General features: G+C 42.1%; 3 protein-coding genes across 5 annotated transcripts in view; 1 reads left to right on the top strand and 2 right to left on the bottom strand.

Moving 5' to 3' along the window:
- Positions 1 to 1,121: 1,121 nt before the first annotated feature.
- On the bottom strand, positions 1,122 to 4,127 carry LOC145239463 (sulfide:quinone oxidoreductase, mitochondrial-like). The gene is made up of 10 exons (XM_080102785.1): positions 3,555 to 4,127; positions 3,285 to 3,455; positions 3,168 to 3,221; positions 2,684 to 2,878; positions 2,520 to 2,609; positions 2,342 to 2,461; positions 2,092 to 2,275; positions 1,958 to 2,024; positions 1,711 to 1,890; positions 1,122 to 1,558 (listed from the first exon to the last, which is right to left on the bottom strand). Exons 1-10 carry the CDS (start codon positions 3,768 to 3,770, stop codon positions 1,498 to 1,500), a joined length of 1,338 nt encoding a protein of 445 aa, XP_079958911.1. The 5' UTR covers positions 3,771 to 4,127; the 3' UTR covers positions 1,122 to 1,497.
- Positions 4,128 to 5,018: 891 nt separating this feature from the next.
- Positions 5,019 to 21,045, top strand: part of LOC145238583 (uncharacterized) — a 37,111-nt gene continuing 21,084 nt past the window's right edge. The window contains exons 1-3 of one of the 2 annotated variants that reach the window (XM_080101795.1): positions 5,019 to 5,255; positions 5,325 to 5,464; positions 5,583 to 5,720. In XM_080101795.1, coding sequence (XP_079957921.1) covers positions 5,051 to 5,255; positions 5,325 to 5,464; positions 5,583 to 5,720 — 483 coding nt within the window. In that variant the 5' untranslated portion in view covers positions 5,019 to 5,050. The remainder of the gene's footprint in view (positions 5,256 to 5,324; positions 5,465 to 5,582; positions 5,721 to 21,045) is intronic. The other variant, XM_080101796.1, reaches the window with a different exon arrangement.
- On the bottom strand, positions 6,069 to 8,645 carry LOC145238585 (uncharacterized). Of its 2 annotated transcripts, none has more exons than XM_080101799.1 (7): positions 8,211 to 8,645; positions 8,057 to 8,147; positions 7,788 to 7,982; positions 7,560 to 7,724; positions 7,307 to 7,493; positions 6,956 to 7,056; positions 6,069 to 6,889 (listed from the first exon to the last, which is right to left on the bottom strand). In XM_080101799.1, exons 1-7 carry the CDS (start codon positions 8,498 to 8,500, stop codon positions 6,572 to 6,574), a joined length of 1,347 nt encoding a protein of 448 aa, XP_079957925.1. In that variant the 5' UTR covers positions 8,501 to 8,645; the 3' UTR covers positions 6,069 to 6,571. The 2 variants fall into 2 exon arrangements, with proteins under 2 accessions (XP_079957925.1, XP_079957926.1); XM_080101800.1 differs by having other exon boundaries at positions 7,788 to 7,940.

The raw sequence follows: 21,045 nt of genomic DNA, 5'->3' as shown, positions 1-21,045 counted from the left end.
GTTTTGTCTAAATATATCTGTTTCTATTACTGCACAAAATAAATACAACGAAATGAAATTATAGACCACCGTTTCGCGCCTTACAATGCACCAACGTTTGCGCAGCTATTTCCGGCGAAATAGATGATTGTGTTTTTTTGCTCACCAGCATGTCCTGATTTTGTACGACAAAAGTAAGTACCGCCCACATTATCGACGAAACACCCGGGGGTGTACATGGGATACCGTCCAGGTTTTACTAGGCGCTATGAACCAATTTTGGTTCAATTTTCCAAAATGCACCGTAGTCATTAACGTTTTAATCGAAACTATAAAAATCTTCGAATGGTTAAAAGGTAGCAGAAAACACACTCCAAATCGCTTAGATGGATTTAGGTATCTTTTATGTAAACAGATCCCGTAAGGTTGAAGATAGAAAGACTTTTAATTGTAAATTTCAGGAAAATATTTCGCGTGTATATGTCCTGTATAATTGTTCATCAAAGTACAAAAGTGTCTTAGCTTTTTCAAAAGTAAAAAAACAACTAGACATTGCCTAGTTAAAAATAAGGACCGTAATATATTCTTTAAAACCAATCTAGAAAGTTGCGGTGCTAATAATGCAAACAGTGGTCGTTCCTTTTGTTGCAAAAAAGTTGGCAGAAGTCGTGATGACGGACATGTAGTGTAAAATAAACTGAAACTCGAGGAAAAAGGACAAAATAACGACGCAATTAAAAAAAAAGATCCTTCTCAGAAAAAAGAATCGTTTTTCCAACAAAAAAGAGAAATGGTAAAGAAAATTTCTAAGCTTGTGGCGCATAAAACGTGCCTATGCGACTATATGTAACTTACATGTATCTGTTGCGAACTGTGAGCATAATAACTCGTTCGCACCTTCGCGCCGCTGGGTTAAACGTTAAACTTTTATGGCGCCTATATGTGTATGAAAGTAGACAAGTCAAACACAGTACTGAAGTGGAGCACAAACATAAGACATAGCAGTACTGTTTAATATAGTATTAAGTATTATTAGACGATACCCCAAAGACCTTTCTGTAGTGGTAGGACCACTTCAAAGGCTTTTACACGTAGTTTTTACATGTTTTTTAACATGCACCTTTCAAATTGATACAGTATAATTCATGCTACCAATGAATTTTATTTATAAACAGGTACAGAAACATGCCTCGTAAGCAATAAGCACTGTTACACAATTTGAAGCAAATACAAATCGACACGTAACATTTTTTAAGAATTAGAGGAAAAGCAAAAAGCCTACATCCAACCAACAACAAAGTCATTTTGGAACAAAGTTTGACTAAGTGTCCAGTTACAATCAAATTACAACATGCACCTCACTTATTGCAATAAAAAGTTCAAATAAACAACTAAAAAGTCCTTAAAAAGGATAGAAAATGATGAAGCTTGTTATCCAAAAAACGGCTGCAAACCATGAAGAATTCTTCCAAAAAGCAAGTAGCTGTGTTCAACATTGTATGTCAATCATAGTTCTTTTCACCTGGACATTCCCAGATGCATAATCTTTCTGAAGGTCTTAGGTCCACTCCATCTACCCCTAACATTAAAAGGTCAATATTATATCTACTGTTTGACATTTAAACAATGTACATGGTTTTGGCAGCAAAAATAAATATTATCATCAAAAAATTCTTATACTTCATTGTATTCATATTTCTAGAAAACTATGCAATTCAGTACTTGACATACTTGAGTAGCATTTGCCAATAAATCATCCTCATAACATCTGCTTTCATGTAGTACATTGACCACCTTGGTTTACCCTGGTTAATAGGAAACGTTTCCAATGGCTGAAGATCAAAGTCAAACTCAGCCAGGATACAAGAGTTGTAGCCAGTAATGAGAGGACAAGATGTGTATCCTTCATAACTGAACAATATAAAAAAAAATTAATTTTATGACTGATAAAATATACATACCAAATAACTTTTTTTACCTTGGTATTGCTTTGCCACCAGCTCTGACAGCAAGAAGATTCTTTGACAAAATTGCATTTTGACAAGCTAAACATACAATATACATACAGTTTGATTGATAACATTGAATTGTTTCTTTAAAATAGTAGTTTACCAATTGCAGCTGCAGTTTTAGATGTTGGGATATTGCTACAATCACCCAAAGAGAAAACATTAGGGTACTTCACATGCTGCATAGTCTCCTTGTTAACATCTACAAAACCAGCAGCATCAGCAATTTTGCTGGATTTTACAACATCCAAGGGCCCACAAGGTGGTGAAACATGCAACATTTCATACTGAAAAGGAACACATAGATTCATTCGCAATCATTCAATGTGTTATAGGCTGTTTCAAATTCTTACATTGTATGATACAGTTTCCTCTGGTGAGGACATCTTCTCAAACACAGCCTCCTTTGTATCTGGTTTAACTTCAACCAGATTTAAACCAAAGTTCAGGGTAATGTCCTTTTCTTCCACAACCTGGTCATATGGTCCACAATACATATTGATTAAGACTTGTATGCACACAATAACTTACCTTCATTAATGCCTCCGCATATTTCTTGACAGCAAAAATCGCAGGACCAGAAGTATTGAACATGATATTTGCATTTTGTCTTTTTCCATGCTAAACATGAATAAAAAACACAATGTTAATATTTACACAGACTTTTTTAATTTCACAAAATGTTCTCTTGTCACCTTCCTGAAATATGAGTCAGCAAGATACATAATCTTCTGTGGTGCACCAGGACATTTCAAGGGTGGTTTAGGAAATGTAAAAATTGCATTTCCCTCTTTGAAATCTTGAAGTGCATTAAATGTTTTTTCTACTGTCTTGGGAGAGTAATTACTACAAACACCAGGTGTTGAAAATGCTTCTGGTAAACCTTTGATCTAAAATTGCAAGATGAAGATAGTAATACAGGCTGTCACAATAAAAAAATATAAACGATACAAAACATTTGAATATAGTTGTTAACGTTACATGTAATTTGTGCATTTCTTTCTCTCTTTTAGAGAACTTAATCATTTCAATTATTTTAAAGTGTGTTTGTGGGTGTAAACAATGTCAATGCTGCTGTTTAACTTTGACTATGTTTTATACTTACACTTAGCAACATAAAGTTTTACAACATGCAATAAAATTTTATATAACACCAGAACAAATATAATTTGTACTTACATCTTCAAACTTTACTTTTATTCCAAGGGCGACAACTAGATACTTGTAAAAAACCTAATAATACAACAAAAAGAAGATGCAGTTAAATGTGTTTTAACAAGTTCACTTAAAGCTCACCTTTTCACCATTTTCCAGAGTCACTGAGTTTGTTTCAGGATCAATTTCTTTCACCTCATTTTTAATCCAAGTTGCTTTGGGTGGCATCACATCTTTCATAGCTTTGGCCGAACTTGAAAGAGATTTTGCACCGCCACCAACCAAAGTCCATAGTGGTTGGTAATAATGGGTCTGAACAAAACATTGCAACAAATAAACACACTTTGGATGAGTCTTAGATTTGTTAATTAGTTTTTTACTAGATGGTACAACTACAAACAAATTACTTACATCGTTTGGCTCAATGATAGCAACATTTCCAGCTCCAAGTTTGTCACTCAGGCGACATCCAACAGATATGCCTCCAGAGCCTCCACCAGCTACCACGACTTCGTAAGTGCTGTTATTTCTAACTGCAATTAATGTCGATGCAGAATGCGCCGCATATCGGCACGTGCCGCTTACACGCGCGTTTGTAAGACTGCGGAGTATTCCACTGAATTGCATAGTACATAAAATACCGATTCACGCTTTTAACCTGTTCAAATAAACCGAGTAACAGATCTGGAAGGGCCTTTGCACGTTTGCACGTAGACAAGAAAAACGATATACCGGTAGATGATTCAGCAAATTTAACAATCAGTTTACGTTATTTCCCCATCTTGACTTTGTCGTAAGTCACGTAGGCGCCCTGACTGCAAATGTACGTACTTTACTTTCAGTCTTTATAAATTATAGCGCACATTAGATTTGCAGTACTGTACCCAAGAAGTTGAATGGGATCGAAAAAAGCTGAATTGCGAAGAAAATTGGGTAAACATACCACGTTACCACGTCCACTTGCCATGTTTGTTTTGTTTTGTGGTCATGCTCCGCTGCACATTGCCGCAAGCTGATTTGTTCCCAGTTTGTTCAATTTTTTTTTTATTTCCATTCAATCAAAAACGGTGTAGACATATTGTTCAGTAAATCTATAGATGAAAAAAGACATCGAAAAATAGTACATTGGACATTACGGGATGAATTACTATTCTTTACTAGCGGCCCTTTCATGAAATAACTACCCGCGATGTGAAAAGTGTGCATCCCTGATGCAGACAACTATATCAAATGGAAATTAAAGTATGTCAAAAAACATACGACTTTGATATAAGTCATATCGATAAAAGGAAATTGACTCCGAGAAAGAATTAAGTTACAAAACATTTTTTCGTGGTATTATGAATGAAACTTTGACAATAACCCTTGCATAAAATATTTTTGAACTTAGTACCCGAGAAAGCAAGTCAATCATCGCACAGAGACACAACATCGCCAAACATATAACGTCATATTTCATTGTATTTCACAATTGAGGTTCTGGCGCAAATGGTCACGTTTGTGACAGGACACGTGGGAAAAACACATACATTTCACACAAGGCCATACCACACTGAACAACAGTTTGTAACAACAAACCGTTCATTATCGAAAATTACAGTTAAATGAAACCTAATTGTTACCGTTATCTCGTCATATAATGTGACCTTGACACATTACGATTGGGTGGGGTTGAATACGTACGAGCGTAATGTTCTCGATTCTGCAAATGTCAACAATGTACACGATTGTTTGAAGCTTTTCAAAATTTTAACGTGTGAAGAAAAGTAATTGATGCCATGGCTAATTAGCTCGCCGTAGCCTATACATTTACATTTTCGACACTTAAAACACAAACAGCGTGTTGCCCCGAAGTAAATATACGTTAATAGGATTTTAACAATGACTGTGTAGGCTAAACTATTTAAATGTTTCCGGGAAAAAATTGCCACCAAACAACGAACTGGTATAAGATCCGAAATCTCTTGCCTGCAAACTCACACTTCCAAGATTTGAAAATCGCCAAAATATCGTCCCCAGTACCAGAAGATCTTACTATGGTCAAAGGAGACACATTTACTGGAATGTTGATGATTTCGCTTGTTCTCAACATGGAAGTTAGGAGGTCAAACGGTGTGTACACGAATTATTTTTATAAAATACAGAATTTTTGGAAGAATCGATTGTCACATTTTTTATAAGGTTGTCACTATATTCTCGCATTTGGCCACGACCAAATTTCGTCGCCATCGGCTATGTTACATCCACAGTATTACCAAATCTGGGGAATCCTGCAAAGCCATGACGTGCCAGGAAAATTAATCGATTGTACAGCAAAAAAGGTACTTATTCAGTTGGTTACGTTTGTGTATTTTATTGATCTTTTAACAAAAGTTTTATGGGGCCAAACAGCAAAATCAACTGACAGTTAATTGTGACCTCAATGTCGTATATTGAAAGGTATTGGCTACCAAGCGGCAATTTGATTTGGAAGGAAGCCTGCAGGTAAAGAGAACAAACCGATTTGAGACTGCTAGTGAAACTGATGAAATCAAATATATTGTGGAAACTTACCCGAGATTATGCAAAGCGTTGTTGGTAAGTGGGTGTATTTTTAAATCTACAGTCGCCTAACGCCCTAACATGCACTGTTATTTATGTTGGGTAGTGGCTACCCAAAATTTTGGGCACTTATGTGCAGAAACCCCTAAAATTCCGTTGGGTTGTGAATGCCCAATTTTGTTGGGTAGTAAGTTGTTTTGCCTGATTTGGGTATAATACTAGTTTACCCGATTATCGTTGGGTACCTTGGTGCAGAAACCCCTGTTTTGTTGGGCACTCATGTTGGGCAAAAACATGTTTACCCAAACAAGCAAACCACTACTTTTTGGTACCTCAAATTGGGTATAATCATATATGCCCAATTGAGTAAAGCACTAGACTAGATGAATAAAAAAACTACAATTGTATTTGGAAAAGAAGGAACAGCCACATAAATAAAACATGAAATGTGACAAAGTATGTGACAAGACAGTAACTGAACGAAACAACTGGTGCATGATACAGGTAACATTAAGAGTACCAGTAATATCACAGTAAGAACATTATCTGTTTGAGAGTACCAGTAATATCACAGTAAGAACATTATCTGTTTGGGAGTACCAATAATATCACAGTAAGAACATAGTAACATTATCTGTTTGGGAGTACCAATAATATCACAGTAAGAACATAGTAACATTATCTGTTTGGGAGTATCAATAATATCACAGTAAGAACATAGTAAACATTATCTGTTTGAGAGTACCAACAATATCACAGAAAGAACATTGAAAACATTTGCTGTTTGAGAGTACCAATAATATCACAGTAAAACATCAGAAACATTGGACTTTTTGGTAAATAAAAATAGGCAAATGTCCGTTACAGCAATATTTGCAAGTAAGAAATTAATTGCACTTCAGCATCAGGGCTAATTCTAGTACACTGTTACAAAGAGAATCAGGTTTTTGTATAGGTAATTTAAACACATAAACTTGAAGAAACTGCATTACTTTTTTAACATGCTGGCAATATTCGTAATTTAAAACATAGTGATAAGCCATTACTGCAACTACTCCTTTGAAAATATTTTCAACATCCAAAATGGGTGATTGATCTATGAACAGTGTTATTTTATGATGTTGTGCTACGGTGCCATAGACTGCCAAAAATGGCTGCAAGCGGTCAGGAATAGCACTTGCAATTTCTGAAACTGTTGTATTGATCTGCAATACAAAACATTTCATTAGCTCTTTTACATACAAACAGTAATTTTATGCTCTTTGACCTACCGGAAAAAAGTCAACCACATAACAATGTTGATCGTACTTCCGTTTTGTGTTTCCTTTTAGAGCACAGCAAAGGAGCTGCAGTCCAGTAACAAAAATTAAATCTGCAAAAATAACCTGCATGTATAAATATATATATAGGGCACAAATTTGTTCTTGAAATTGTGTTATAACTCATTCCCAGATGCCGCTTTTTGACTTGATATTCTCATATCAGTTATAATGCAGTGCCATCTCACCATACATTATACAAAGGCTCTTTAACTGAAGCTCATCAGCAAATCAGCAAATCATAGTGGGATTAAAACAAAGGTACAATTCCACTTAACTAAGAATCAATCATAAAATGTTCACCTTTATTTTCTTCCAAATAACTATCATCCAATGGTAAAGTTTCCAAAACTTTTTGTACCGAAAGACTCTTTTTTTTTTTTTTTACTGTGTGCTCAAGCACTGATTTCATAATTTCCACCCCAAGTTTATGGATGTGGTGGTTGCTTGTACAAACATGTGGTTGCAGTCTTTCAAATTCCGAAACAATCTAAAAGCCAAATTAAAAAAATAGTCGTACAAAATTTGCATACACAAAGATAATTACCACATTTACCTCATCATAAACTTTTAGAGCGGGCCAATCTGCAAATACATCTTTAGCAGGGGGATTGTTGTCCACAATGAATTTACGCCGAAAACAACATGTCTCTTTCATTTTATTTGAAATCATTTTTTTGTTTCTTTGCACCATGGGCTTAACAAACTCCTCTTTCATCATCTAAAAACAAACAAGAAATAAATTTAAGTTAATAACAACTGAAATACACACCTGATAAAATACCTCTTTTGATATATTCATGTCCTCCTCAGAATCCCCACAAAAAGCAGTCATTTTTTTCCGTTTGAGAACATTGGTGTTAGCAACACCCGATGCATTATTGTACGATCGTTTTGATGATGTTGGCTGCTCACACATTTTTCTTTGTTGTTTTGCCTGTGTATTTAGCTTCTGCGTGACTTTACGCAACAAAAAATTCTGTTGGAAATGTATGGTAATTGGTTACACTAGAAAGCAAAACAGTATTTACATTTCCGATTGCCATTACTAACCATTGCTTCATCCTGACTTAATCCCAGCGATGCTTTTCCAATTTTAATAAATGTCGACACTGCCATTTTCCTCAGTGCTGGTGTGGGATATCTGCAAAAGTCAAACATATTTGCTTTGAATTAATTGCATTACTAAAATTCAGCCATTTTATACCTTTCATAATGTTTTAGGGCATTTATTAATGCAGTAGTGATGTTCCTTTTTCCGGTTTCAGTTATCACACCAGTGCGTATAGTTTCCCGGCCATGATAGTTAAATTTAAAACAATACTCTGGGAACTCTTTTGGCCCTGTTCTGGATAAATTGGGCACCACAGATAAATCATCCAAAAGTTCTAAACTGTCATTAGATGTGGAAGTTGAAGAGGTAACACTAGAATCAGATTCAGATAATGGAATGGTGTCAGAATCACTTTCGGGTCTAGTGTACAATTGTACGTACATAGGTTAATGACGTCACAAAATCATGAAATTACGTCACAACATAGTTTAGGTCATATGATGACGTCATGCAAAATTTTGCGTATCTATGACGTCATTAACCCTGTTTTTAACAGCACTAAAAAAATTGACGTCACTCATGCGCCCCCTTGCACTGTGGTAAAAAGGGGGAAATAAAATGGAAAACACATTTAAGGTACAGTAACAAATTGAACTTTTATACATTACTGCTCACATCTGAGCGTTTTTGAAAGCAAAAAAAAAATTAAAATACCCAAAAATGCTGCACTATAAATACGAAAATGTGAAAATACAAAAAAATTTATCAAACAAAGACATGTTCATTAGGATGATGATCACTCAATCGTTTTTTTTTCTCAAATGCCTCACGGAAAATGTGTCAACAGAGAAAGCTACAACACAGAGTTGCAAATGGGCCTGAAACTGGAGCCCGACCCGAAAGTAGAAGCACGAAACTCGGCCGAACCCGAATCGTTTTGGGGAAGCCCGTTTAGGCCGGAAAGTTTTATTGACAAGCGTATATATTAAAGCAGGGGTGTCCAACACGTGGCACGCGTGCCAAAATTAGCACACAAAGCATTTGAAAATGGCACGCAAGTTTGGACATCTAGATGGTAAACATTAAAATTTGTCACGCAATTAATAGTTTTATATTGATTCTTTTTGGCCTTTGTTCTAACTTCAGTAAAGATGATCAGTATCAAGGTTACACAAATCCACTAAATAAATTGGTCGTTTGCCAAAACCAACAAAAAATTGTGGGGCTGCTCAAAAATACGTAAGCCCAAAGCGTGAGCACTCTACACAAGGCCGACATGCCTCAACTAAATTGTCTGCTGAGAGAAAAGTAATCAAGCGATCGACTTGAAATTGCTCATCAGCCTTCTTGAGGCTCTTATCTATTTTTTACCGTCTTTGCCGACTTCGAATTCCAAAAAATGACTTTGTGACGTCACAATTACCATTTTTAAAAAAGGTCCTTTGGGAGAGGGGGCACTGTGCAGCGCCCTCCGGTGACATATCTACCGGGGGTGCATCAATCGACGGTAGGGGCCCTAAGGTTTCTTGCGATGGCTCCCGCTTGTAGCTAGCTCGTCGCAAAGCCGAGATGTAGGCTCTCAAAGATGACCGTTTTTACGTACGATTCTACACTTGGTAACAAACGGGTACGTACGACTCTACACAAGGCCGACATGCCTCAACTAAATTGTCTGCTGAGAGAAAAGTAATCAAGCGATCGACTTGAAATTGCTCATCAGCCTTCTTGAGGCTTGTATCTATTTTTTACCGTCTTTGCCGACTTCGAATTCCAAAAAATGACTTTGTGACGTCACAATTACCATTTTTAAAAAAGGTCCTTTGGGAGAGGGGGCACTGTGCAGCGCCCTCCGGTGACATATCTACCGGGGGTGCATCAATCGACGGTAGGGGCCCTAAGGTTTCTTGCGATGGCTCCCGCTTGTAGCTAGCTCGTCGCAAAGCCGAGATGTAGGCTCTCAAAGATGACCGTTTTTACGTACGATTCTACACTTGGTAACAAACGGGTACGTACGACTCTACACAAGGCCGACATGCCTCAACTAAATTGTCTGCTGAGAGAAAAGTAATCAAGCGATCGACTTGAAATTGCTCATCAGCCTTCTTGAGGCTTGTATCTATTTTTTACCGTCTTTGCCGACTTCGAATTCCAAAAAATGACTTTGTGACGTCACAATTACCATTTTTAAAAAAGGTCCTTTGGGAGAGGGGGCACTGTGCAGCGCCCTCCGGTGACATATCTACCGGGGGTGCATCAATCGACGGTAGGGGCCCTAAGGTTTCTTGCGATGGCTCCCGCTTGTAGCTAGCTCGTCGCAAAGCCGAGATGTAGGCTCTCAAAGATGACCGTTTTTACGTACGATTCTACACTTGGTAACAAACGGGTACGTACGACTCTACACAAGGCCGACATGCCTCAACTAAATTGTCTGCTGAGAGAAAAGTAATCAAGCGATCGACTTGAAATTGCTCATCAGCCTTCTTGAGGCTTGTATCTATTTTTTACCGTCTTTGCCGACTTCGAATTCCAAAAAATGACTTTGTGACGTCACAATTACCATTTTTAAAAAGGTCCTTTGGGAGAGGGGGCACTGTGCAGCGCCCTCCGGTGACATATCTACCGGGGGTGCATCAATCGACGGTAGGGGCCCTAAGGTTTCTTGCGATGGCTCCCGCTTGTAGCTAGCTCGTCGCAAAGCCGAGATGTAGGCTCTCAAAGATGACCGTTTTTACGTACGATTCTACACTTGGTAACAAACGGGTACGTACGACTCTACACAAGGCCGACATGCCTCAACTAAATTGTCTGCTGAGAGAAAAGTAATCAAGCGATCGACTTGAAATTGCTCATCAGCCTTCTTGAGGCTTGTATCTATTTTTTACCGTCTTTGCCGACTTCGAATTCCAAAAAATGACTTTGTGACGTCACAATTACCATTTTTAAAAAAGGTCCTTTGGGAGAGGGGGCACTGTGCAGCGCCCTCCGGTGACATATCTACCGGGGGTGCATCAATCGACGGTAGGGGCCCTAAGGTTTCTTGCGATGGCTCCCGCTTGTAGCTAGCTCGTCGCAAAGCCGAGATGTAGGCTCTCAAAGATGACCGTTTTTACGTACGATTCTACACTTGGTAACAAACGGGTACGTACGACTCTACACAAGGCCGACATGCCTCAACTAAATTGTCTGCTGAGAGAAAAGTAATCAAGCGATCGACTTGAAATTGCTCATCAGCCTTCTTGAGGCTTGTATCTATTTTTTACCGTCTTTGCCGACTTCGAATTCCAAAAAATGACTTTGTGACGTCACAATTACCATTTTTAAAAAAGGTCCTTTGGGAGAGGGGGCACTGTGCAGCGCCCTCCGGTGACATATCTACCGGGGGTGCATCAATCGACGGTAGGGGCCCTAAGGTTTCTTGCGATGGCTCCCGCTTGTAGCTAGCTCGTCGCAAAGCCGAGATGTAGGCTCTCAAAGATGACCGTTTTTACGTACGATTCTACACTTGGTAACAAACGGGTACGTACGACTCTACACAAGGCCGACATGCCTCAACTAAATTGTCTGCTGAGAGAAAAGTAATCAAGCGATCGACTTGAAATTGCTCATCAGCCTTCTTGAGGCTTGTATCTATTTTTTACCGTCTTTGCCGACTTCGAATTCCAAAAAATGACTTTGTGACGTCACAATTACCATTTTTAAAAAAGGTCCTTTGGGAGAGGGGGCACTGTGCAGCGCCCTCCGGTGACATATCTACCGGGGGTGCATCAATCGACGGTAGGGGCCCTAAGGTTTCTTGCGATGGCTCCCGCTTGTAGCTAGCTCGTCGCAAAGCCGAGATGTAGGCTCTCAAAGATGACCGTTTTTACGTACGATTCTACACTTGGTAACAAACGGGTACGTACGACTCTACACAAGGCCGACATGCCTCAACTAAATTGTCTGCTGAGAGAAAAGTAATCAAGCGATCGACTTGAAATTGCTCATCAGCCTTCTTGAGGCTTGTATCTATTTTTTACCGTCTTTGCCGACTTCGAATTCCAAAAAATGACTTTGTGACGTCACAATTACCATTTTTAAAAAAGGTCCTTTGGGAGAGGGGGCACTGTGCAGCGCCCTCCGGTGACATATCTACCGGGGGTGCATCAATCGACGGTAGGGGCCCTAAGGTTTCTTGCGATGGCTCCCGCTTGTAGCTAGCTCGTCGCAAAGCCGAGATGTAGGCTCTCAAAGATGACCGTTTTTACGTACGATTCTACACTTGGTAACAAACGGGTACGTACGACTCTACACAAGGCCGACATGCCTCAACTAAATTGTCTGCTGAGAGAAAAGTAATCAAGCGATCGACTTGAAATTGCTCATCAGCCTTCTTGAGGCTTGTATCTATTTTTTACCGTCTTTGCCGACTTCGAATTCCAAAAAATGACTTTGTGACGTCACAATTACCATTTTTAAAAAAGGTCCTTTGGGAGAGGGGGCACTGTGCAGCGCCCTCCGGTGACATATCTACCGGGGGTGCATCAATCGACGGTAGGGGCCCTAAGGTTTCTTGCGATGGCTCCCGCTTGTAGCTAGCTCGTCGCAAAGCCGAGATGTAGGCTCTCAAAGATGACCGTTTTTACGTACGATTCTACACTTGGTAACAAACGGGTACGTACGACTCTACACAAGGCCGACATGCCTCAACTAAATTGTCTGCTGAGAGAAAAGTAATCAAGCGATCGACTTGAAATTGCTCATCAGCCTTCTTGAGGCTTGTATCTATTTTTTACCGTCTTTGCCGACTTCGAATTCCAAAAAATGACTTTGTGACGTCACAATTACCATTTTTAAAAAAGGTCCTTTGGGAGAGGGGGCACTGTGCAGCGCCCTCCGGTGACATATCTACCGGGGGTGCATCAATCGACGGTAGGGGCCCTAAGGTTTCTTGCGATGGCTCCCGCTTGTAGCTAGCTCGTCGCAAAGCCGAGATGTAGGCTCTCAAAGATGACCGTTTTTACGTACGATTCTACACTTGGTAACAAACGGGTACGTACGACTCTACACAAGGCCGACATGCCTCAACTAAATTGTCTGCTGAGAGAAAAGTAATCAAGCGATCGACTTGAAATTGCTCATCAGCCTTCTTGAGGCTTGTATCTATTTTTTACCGTCTTTGCCGACTTCGAATTCCAAAAAATGACTTTGTGACGTCACAATTACCATTTTTAAAAAAGGTCCTTTGGGAGAGGGGGCACTGTGCAGCGCCCTCCGGTGACATATCTACCGGGGGTGCATCAATCGACGGTAGGGGCCCTAAGGTTTCTTGCGATGGCTCCCGCTTGTAGCTAGCTCGTCGCAAAGCCGAGATGTAGGCTCTCAAAGATGACCGTTTTTACGTACGATTCTACACTTGGTAACAAACGGGTACGTACGACTCTACACAAGGCCGACATGCCTCAACTAAATTGTCTGCTGAGAGAAAAGTAATCAAGCGATCGACTTGAAATTGCTCATCAGCCTTCTTGAGGCTTGTATCTATTTTTTACCGTCTTTGCCGACTTCGAATTCCAAAAAATGACTTTGTGACGTCACAATTACCATTTTTAAAAAAGGTCCTTTGGGAGAGGGGGCACTGTGCAGCGCCCTCCGGTGACATATCTACCGGGGGTGCATCAATCGACGGTAGGGGCCCTAAGGTTTCTTGCGATGGCTCCCGCTTGTAGCTAGCTCGTCGCAAAGCCGAGATGTAGGCTCTCAAAGATGACCGTTTTTACGTACGATTCTACACTTGGTAACAAACGGGTACGTACGACTCTACACAAGGCCGACATGCCTCAACTAAATTGTCTGCTGAGAGAAAAGTAATCAAGCGATCGACTTGAAATTGCTCATCAGCCTTCTTGAGGCTTGTATCTATTTTTTACCGTCTTTGCCGACTTCGAATTCCAAAAAATGACTTTGTGACGTCACAATTACCATTTTTAAAAAAGGTCCTTTGGGAGAGGGGGCACTGTGCAGCGCCCTCCGGTGACATATCTACCGGGGGTGCATCAATCGACGGTAGGGGCCCTAAGGTTTCTTGCGATGGCTCCCGCTTGTAGCTAGCTCGTCGCAAAGCCGAGATGTAGGCTCTCAAAGATGACCGTTTTTACGTACGATTCTACACTTGGTAACAAACGGGTACGTACGACTCTACACAAGGCCGACATGCCTCAACTAAATTGTCTGCTGAGAGAAAAGTAATCAAGCGATCGACTTGAAATTGCTCATCAGCCTTCTTGAGGCTTGTATCTATTTTTTACCGTCTTTGCCGACTTCGAATTCCAAAAAATGACTTTGTGACGTCACAATTACCATTTTTAAAAAAGGTCCTTTGGGAGAGGGGGCACTGTGCAGCGCCCTCCGGTGACATATCTACCGGGGGTGCATCAATCGACGGTAGGGGCCCTAAGGTTTCTTGCGATGGCTCCCGCTTGTAGCTAGCTCGTCGCAAAGCCGAGATGTAGGCTCTCAAAGATGACCGTTTTTACGTACGATTCTACACTTGGTAACAAACGGGTACGTACGACTCTACACAAGGCCGACATGCCTCAACTAAATTGTCTGCTGAGAGAAAAGTAATCAAGCGATCGACTTGAAATTGCTCATCAGCCTTCTTGAGGCTTGTATCTATTTTTTACCGTCTTTGCCGACTTCGAATTCCAAAAAATGACTTTGTGACGTCACAATTACCATTTTTAAAAAAGGTCCTTTGGGAGAGGGGGCACTGTGCAGCGCCCTCCGGTGACATATCTACCGGGGGTGCATCAATCGACGGTAGGGGCCCTAAGGTTTCTTGCGATGGCTCCCGCTTGTAGCTAGCTCGTCGCAAAGCCGAGATGTAGGCTCTCAAAGATGACCGTTTTTACGTACGATTCTACACTTGGTAACAAACGGGTACGTACGACTCTACACAAGGCCGACATGCCTCAACTAAATTGTCTGCTGAGAGAAAAGTAATCAAGCGATCGACTTGAAATTGCTCATCAGCCTTCTTGAGGCTTGTATCTATTTTTTACCGTCTTTGCCGACTTCGAATTCCAAAAAATGACTTTGTGACGTCACAATTACCATTTTTAAAAAAGGTCCTTTGGGAGAGGGGGCACTGTGCAGCGCCCTCCGGTGACATATCTACCGGGGGTGCATCAATCGACGGTAGGGGCCCTAAGGTTTCTTGCGATGGCTCCCGCTTGTAGCTAGCTCGTCGCAAAGCCGAGATGTAGGCTCTCAAAGATGACCGTTTTTACGTACGATTCTACACTTGGTAACAAACGGGTACGTACGACTCTACACAAGGCCGACATGCCTCAACTAAATTGTCTGCTGAGAGAAAAGTAATCAAGCGATCGACTTGAAATTGCTCATCAGCCTTCTTGAGGCTTGTATCTATTTTTTACCGTCTTTGCCGACTTCGAATTCCAAAAAATGACTTTGTGACGTCACAATTACCATTTTTAAAAAAGGTCCTTTGGGAGAGGGGGCACTGTGCAGCGCCCTCCGGTGACATATCTACCGGGGGTGCATCAATCGACGGTAGGGGCCCTAAGGTTTCTTGCGATGGCTCCCGCTTGTAGCTAGCTCGTCGCAAAGCCGAGATGTAGGCTCTCAAAGATGACCGTTTTTACGTACGATTCTACACTTGGTAACAAACGGGTACGTACGACTCTACACAAGGCCGACATGCCTCAACTAAATTGTCTGCTGAGAGAAAAGTAATCAAGCGATCGACTTGAAATTGCTCATCAGCCTTCTTGAGGCTTGTATCTATTTTTTACCGTCTTTGCCGACTTCGAATTCCAAAAAATGACTTTGTGACGTCACAATTACCATTTTTAAAAAAGGTCCTTTGGGAGAGGGGGCACTGTGCAGCGCCCTCCGGTGACATATCTACCGGGGGTGCATCAATCGACGGTAGGGGCCCTAAGGTTTCTTGCGATGGCTCCCGCTTGTAGCTAGCTCGTCGCAAAGCCGAGATGTAGGCTCTCAAAGATGACCGTTTTTACGTACGATTCTACACTTGGTAACAAACGGGTACGTACGACTCTACACAAGGCCGACATGCCTCAACTAAATTGTCTGCTGAGAGAAAAGTAATCAAGCGATCGACTTGAAATTGCTCATCAGCCTTCTTGAGGCTTGTATCTATTTTTTACCGTCTTTGCCGACTTCGAATTCCAAAAAATGACTTTGTGACGTCACAATTACCATTTTTAAAAAAGGTCCTTTGGGAGAGGGGGCACTGTGCAGCGCCCTCCGGTGACATATCTACCGGGGGTGCATCAATCGACGGTAGGGGCCCTAAGGTTTCTTGCGATGGCTCCCGCTTGTAGCTAGCTCGTCGCAAAGCCGAGATGTAGGCTCTCAAAGATGACCGTTTTTACGTACGATTCTACACTTGGTAACAAACGGGTACGTACGACTCTACACAAGGCCGACATGCCTCAACTAAATTGTCTGCTGAGAGAAAAGTAATCAAGCGATCGACTTGAAATTGCTCATCAGCCTTCTTGAGGCTTGTATCTATTTTTTACCGTCTTTGCCGACTTCGAATTCCAAAAAATGACTTTGTGACGTCACAATTACCATTTTTAAAAAAGGTCCTTTGGGAGAGGGGGCACTGTGCAGCGCCCTCCGGTGACATATCTACCGGGGGTGCATCAATCGACGGTAGGGGCCCTAAGGTTTCTTGCGATGGCTCCCGCTTGTAGCTAGCTCGTCGCAAAGCCGAGATGTAGGCTCTCAAAGATGACCGTTTTTACGTACGATTCTACACTTGGTAACAAACGGGTACGTACGACTCTACACAAGGCCGACATGCCTCAACTAAATTGTCTGCTGAGAGAAAAGTAATCAAGCGATCGACTTGAAATTGCTCATCAGCCTTCTTGAGGCTTGTATCTATTTTTTACCGTCTTTGCCGACTTCGAATTCCAAAAAATGACTTTGTGACGTCACAATTACCATTTTTAAAAAAGGTCCTTTGGGAGAGGGGGCACTGTGCAGCGCCCTCCGGTGACATATCTACCGGGGGTGCATCAATCGACGGTAGGGGCCCTAAGGTTTCTTGCGATGGCTCCCGCTTGTAGCTAGCTCGTCGCAAAGCCGAGATGTAGGCTCTCAAAGATGACCGTTTTTACGTACGATTCTACACTTGGTAACAAACGGGTACGTACGACTCTACACAAGGCCGACATGCCTCAACTAAATTGTCTGCTGAGAGAAAAGTAATCAAGCGATCGACTTGAAATTGCTCATCAGCCTTCTTGAGGCTTGTATCTATTTTTTACCGTCTTTGCCGACTTCGAATTCCAAAAAATGACTTTGTGACGTCACAATTACCATTTTTAAAAAAGGTCCTTTGGGAGAGGGGGCACTGTGCAGCGCCCTCCGGTGACATATCTACCGGGGGTGCATCAATCGACGGTAGGGGCCCTAAGGTTTCTTGCGATGGCTCCCGCTTGTAGCTAGCTCGTCGCAAAGCCGAGATGTAGGCTCTCAAAGATGACCGTTTTTACGTACGATTCTACACTTGGTAACAAACGGGTACGTACGACTCTACACAAGGCCGACATGCCTCAACTAAATTGTCTGCTGAGAGAAAAGTAATCAAGCGATCGACTTGAAATTGCTCATCAGCCTTCTTGAGGCTTGTATCTATTTTTTACCGTCTTTGCCGACTTCGAATTCCAAAAAATGACTTTGTGACGTCACAATTACCATTTTTAAAAAAGGTCCTTTGGGAGAGGGGGCACTGTGCAGCGCCCTCCGGTGACATATCTACCGGGGGTGCATCAATCGACGGTAGGGGCCCTAAGGTTTCTTGCGATGGCTCCCGCTTGTAGCTAGCTCGTCGCAAAGCCGAGATGTAGGCTCTCAAAGATGACCGTTTTTACGTACGATTCTACACTTGGTAACAAACGGGTACGTACGACTCTACACAAGGCCGACATGCCTCAACTAAATTGTCTGCTGAGAGAAAAGTAATCAAGCGATCGACTTGAAATTGCTCATCAGCCTTCTTGAGGCTTGTATCTATTTTTTACCGTCTTTGCCGACTTCGAATTCCAAAAAATGACTTTGTGACGTCACAATTACCATTTTTAAAAAAGGTCCTTTGGGAGAGGGGGCACTGTGCAGCGCCCTCCGGTGACATATCTACCGGGGGTGCATCAATCGACGGTAGGGGCCCTAAGGTTTCTTGCGATGGCTCCCGCTTGTAGCTAGCTCGTCGCAAAGCCGAGATGTAGGCTCTCAAAGATGACCGTTTTTACGTACGATTCTACACTTGGTAACAAACGGGTACGTACGACTCTACACAAGGCCGACATGCCTCAACTAAATTGTCTGCTGAGAGAAAAGTAATCAAGCGATCGACTTGAAATTGCTCATCAGCCTTCTTGAGGCTTGTATCTATTTTTTACCGTCTTTGCCGACTTCGAATTCCAAAAAATGACTTTGTGACGTCACAATTACCATTTTTAAAAAAGGTCCTTTGGGAGAGGGGGCACTGTGCAGCGCCCTCCGGTGACATATCTACCGGGGGTGCATCAATCGACGGTAGGGGCCCTAAGGTTTCTTGCGATGGCTCCCGCTTGTAGCTAGCTCGTCGCAAAGCCGAGATGTAGGCTCTCAAAGATGACCGTTTTTACGTACGATTCTACACTTGGTAACAAACGGGTACGTACGACTCTACACAAGGCCGACATGCCTCAACTAAATTGTCTGCTGAGAGAAAAGTAATCAAGCGATCGACTTGAAATTGCTCATCAGCCTTCTTGAGGCTTGTATCTATTTTTTACCGTCTTTGCCGACTTCGAATTCCAAAAAATGACTTTGTGACGTCACAATTACCATTTTTAAAAAAGGTCCTTTGGGAGAGGGGGCACTGTGCAGCGCCCTCCGGTGACATATCTACCGGGGGTGCATCAATCGACGGTAGGGGCCCTAAGGTTTCTTGCGATGGCTCCCGCTTGTAGCTAGCTCGTCGCAAAGCCGAGATGTAGGCTCTCAAAGATGACCGTTTTTACGTACGATTCTACACTTGGTAACAAACGGGTACGTACGACTCTACACAAGGCCGACATGCCTCAACTAAATTGTCTGCTGAGAGAAAAGTAATCAAGCGATCGACTTGAAATTGCTCATCAGCCTTCTTGAGGCTTGTATCTATTTTTTACCGTCTTTGCCGACTTCGAATTCCAAAAAATGACTTTGTGACGTCACAATTACCATTTTTAAAAAAGGTCCTTTGGGAGAGGGGGCACTGTGCAGCGCCCTCCGGTGACATATCTACCGGGGGTGCATCAATCGACGGTAGGGGCCCTAAGGTTTCTTGCGATGGCTCCCGCTTGTAGCTAGCTCGTCGCAAAGCCGAGATGTAGGCTCTCAAAGATGACCGTTTTTACGTACGATTCTACACTTGGTAACAAACGGGTACGTACGACTCTACACAAGGCCGACATGCCTCAACTAAATTGTCTGCTGAGAGAAAAGTAATCAAGCGATCGACTTGAAATTGCTCATCAGCCTTCTTGAGGCTTGTATCTATTTTTTACCGTCTTTGCCGACTTCGAATTCCAAAAAATGACTTTGTGACGTCACAATTACCATTTTTAAAAAAGGTCCTTTGGGAGAGGGGGCACTGTGCAGCGCCCTCCGGTGACATATCTACCGGGGGTGCATCAATCGACGGTAGGGGCCCTAAGGTTTCTTGCGATGGCTCCCGCTTGTAGCTAGCTCGTCGCAAAGCCGAGATGTAGGCTCTCAAAGATGACCGTTTTTACGTACGATTCTACACTTGGTAACAAACGGGTACGTACGACTCTACACAAGGCCGACATGCCTCAACTAAATTGTCTGCTGAGAGAAAAGTAATCAAGCGATCGACTTGAAATTGCTCATCAGCCTTCTTGAGGCTTGTATCTATTTTTTACCGTCTTTGCCGACTTCGAATTCCAAAAAATGACTTTGTGACGTCACAATTACCATTTTTAAAAAAGGTCCTTTGGGAGAGGGGGCACTGTGCAGCGCCCTCCGGTGACATATCTACCGGGGGTGCATCAATCGACGGTAGGGGCCCTAAGGTTTCTTGCGATGGCTCCCGCTTGTAGCTAGCTCGTCGCAAAGCCGAGATGTAGGCTCTCAAAGATGACCGTTTTTACGTACGATTCTACACTTGGTAACAAACGGGTACGTACGACTCTACACAAGGCCGACATGCCTCAACTAAATTGTCTGCTGAGAGAAAAGTAATCAAGCGATCGACTTGAAATTGCTCATCAGCCTTCTTGAGGCTTGTATCTATTTTTTACCGTCTTTGCCGACTTCGAATTCCAAAAAATGACTTTGTGACGTCACAATTACCATTTTTAAAAAAGGTCCTTTGGGAGAGGGGGCACTGTGCAGCGCCCTCCGGTGACATATCTACCGGGGGTGCATCAATCGACGGTAGGGGCCCTAAGGTTTCTTGCGATGGCTCCCGCTTGTAGCTAGCTCGTCGCAAAGCCGAGATGTAGGCTCTCAAAGATGACCGTTTTTACGTACGATTCTACACTTGGTAACAAACGGGTACGTACGACTCTACACAAGGCCGACATGCCTCAACTAAATTGTCTGCTGAGAGAAAAGTAATCAAGCGATCGACTTGAAATTGCTCATCAGCCTTCTTGAGGCTTGTATCTATTTTTTACCGTCTTTGCCGACTTCGAATTCCAAAAAATGACTTTGTGACGTCACAATTACCATTTTTAAAAAAGGTCCTTTGTGAGAGGGGGCACTGTGCAGCGCCCTCCGGTGACATATCTACCGGGGGTGCATCAATCGACGGTAGGGGCCCTAAGGTTTCTTGCGATGGCTCCCGCTTGTAGCTAGCTCGTCGCAAAGCCGAGATGTAGGCTCTCAAAGATGACCGTTTTTACGTACGATTCTACACTTGGTAACAAACGGGTACGTACGACTCTACACAAGG

The sequence above is a fragment of the Phallusia mammillata genome, chromosome 7 (genome assembly GCF_965637545.1).
Source record: "Phallusia mammillata chromosome 7, kaPhaMamm4.hap1.1, whole genome shotgun sequence".
Classification (NCBI taxonomy): Eukaryota; Metazoa; Chordata; class Ascidiacea; order Phlebobranchia; family Ascidiidae; genus Phallusia; species Phallusia mammillata.
This window is presented reverse-complemented; position numbering and strand designations above follow the sequence as displayed.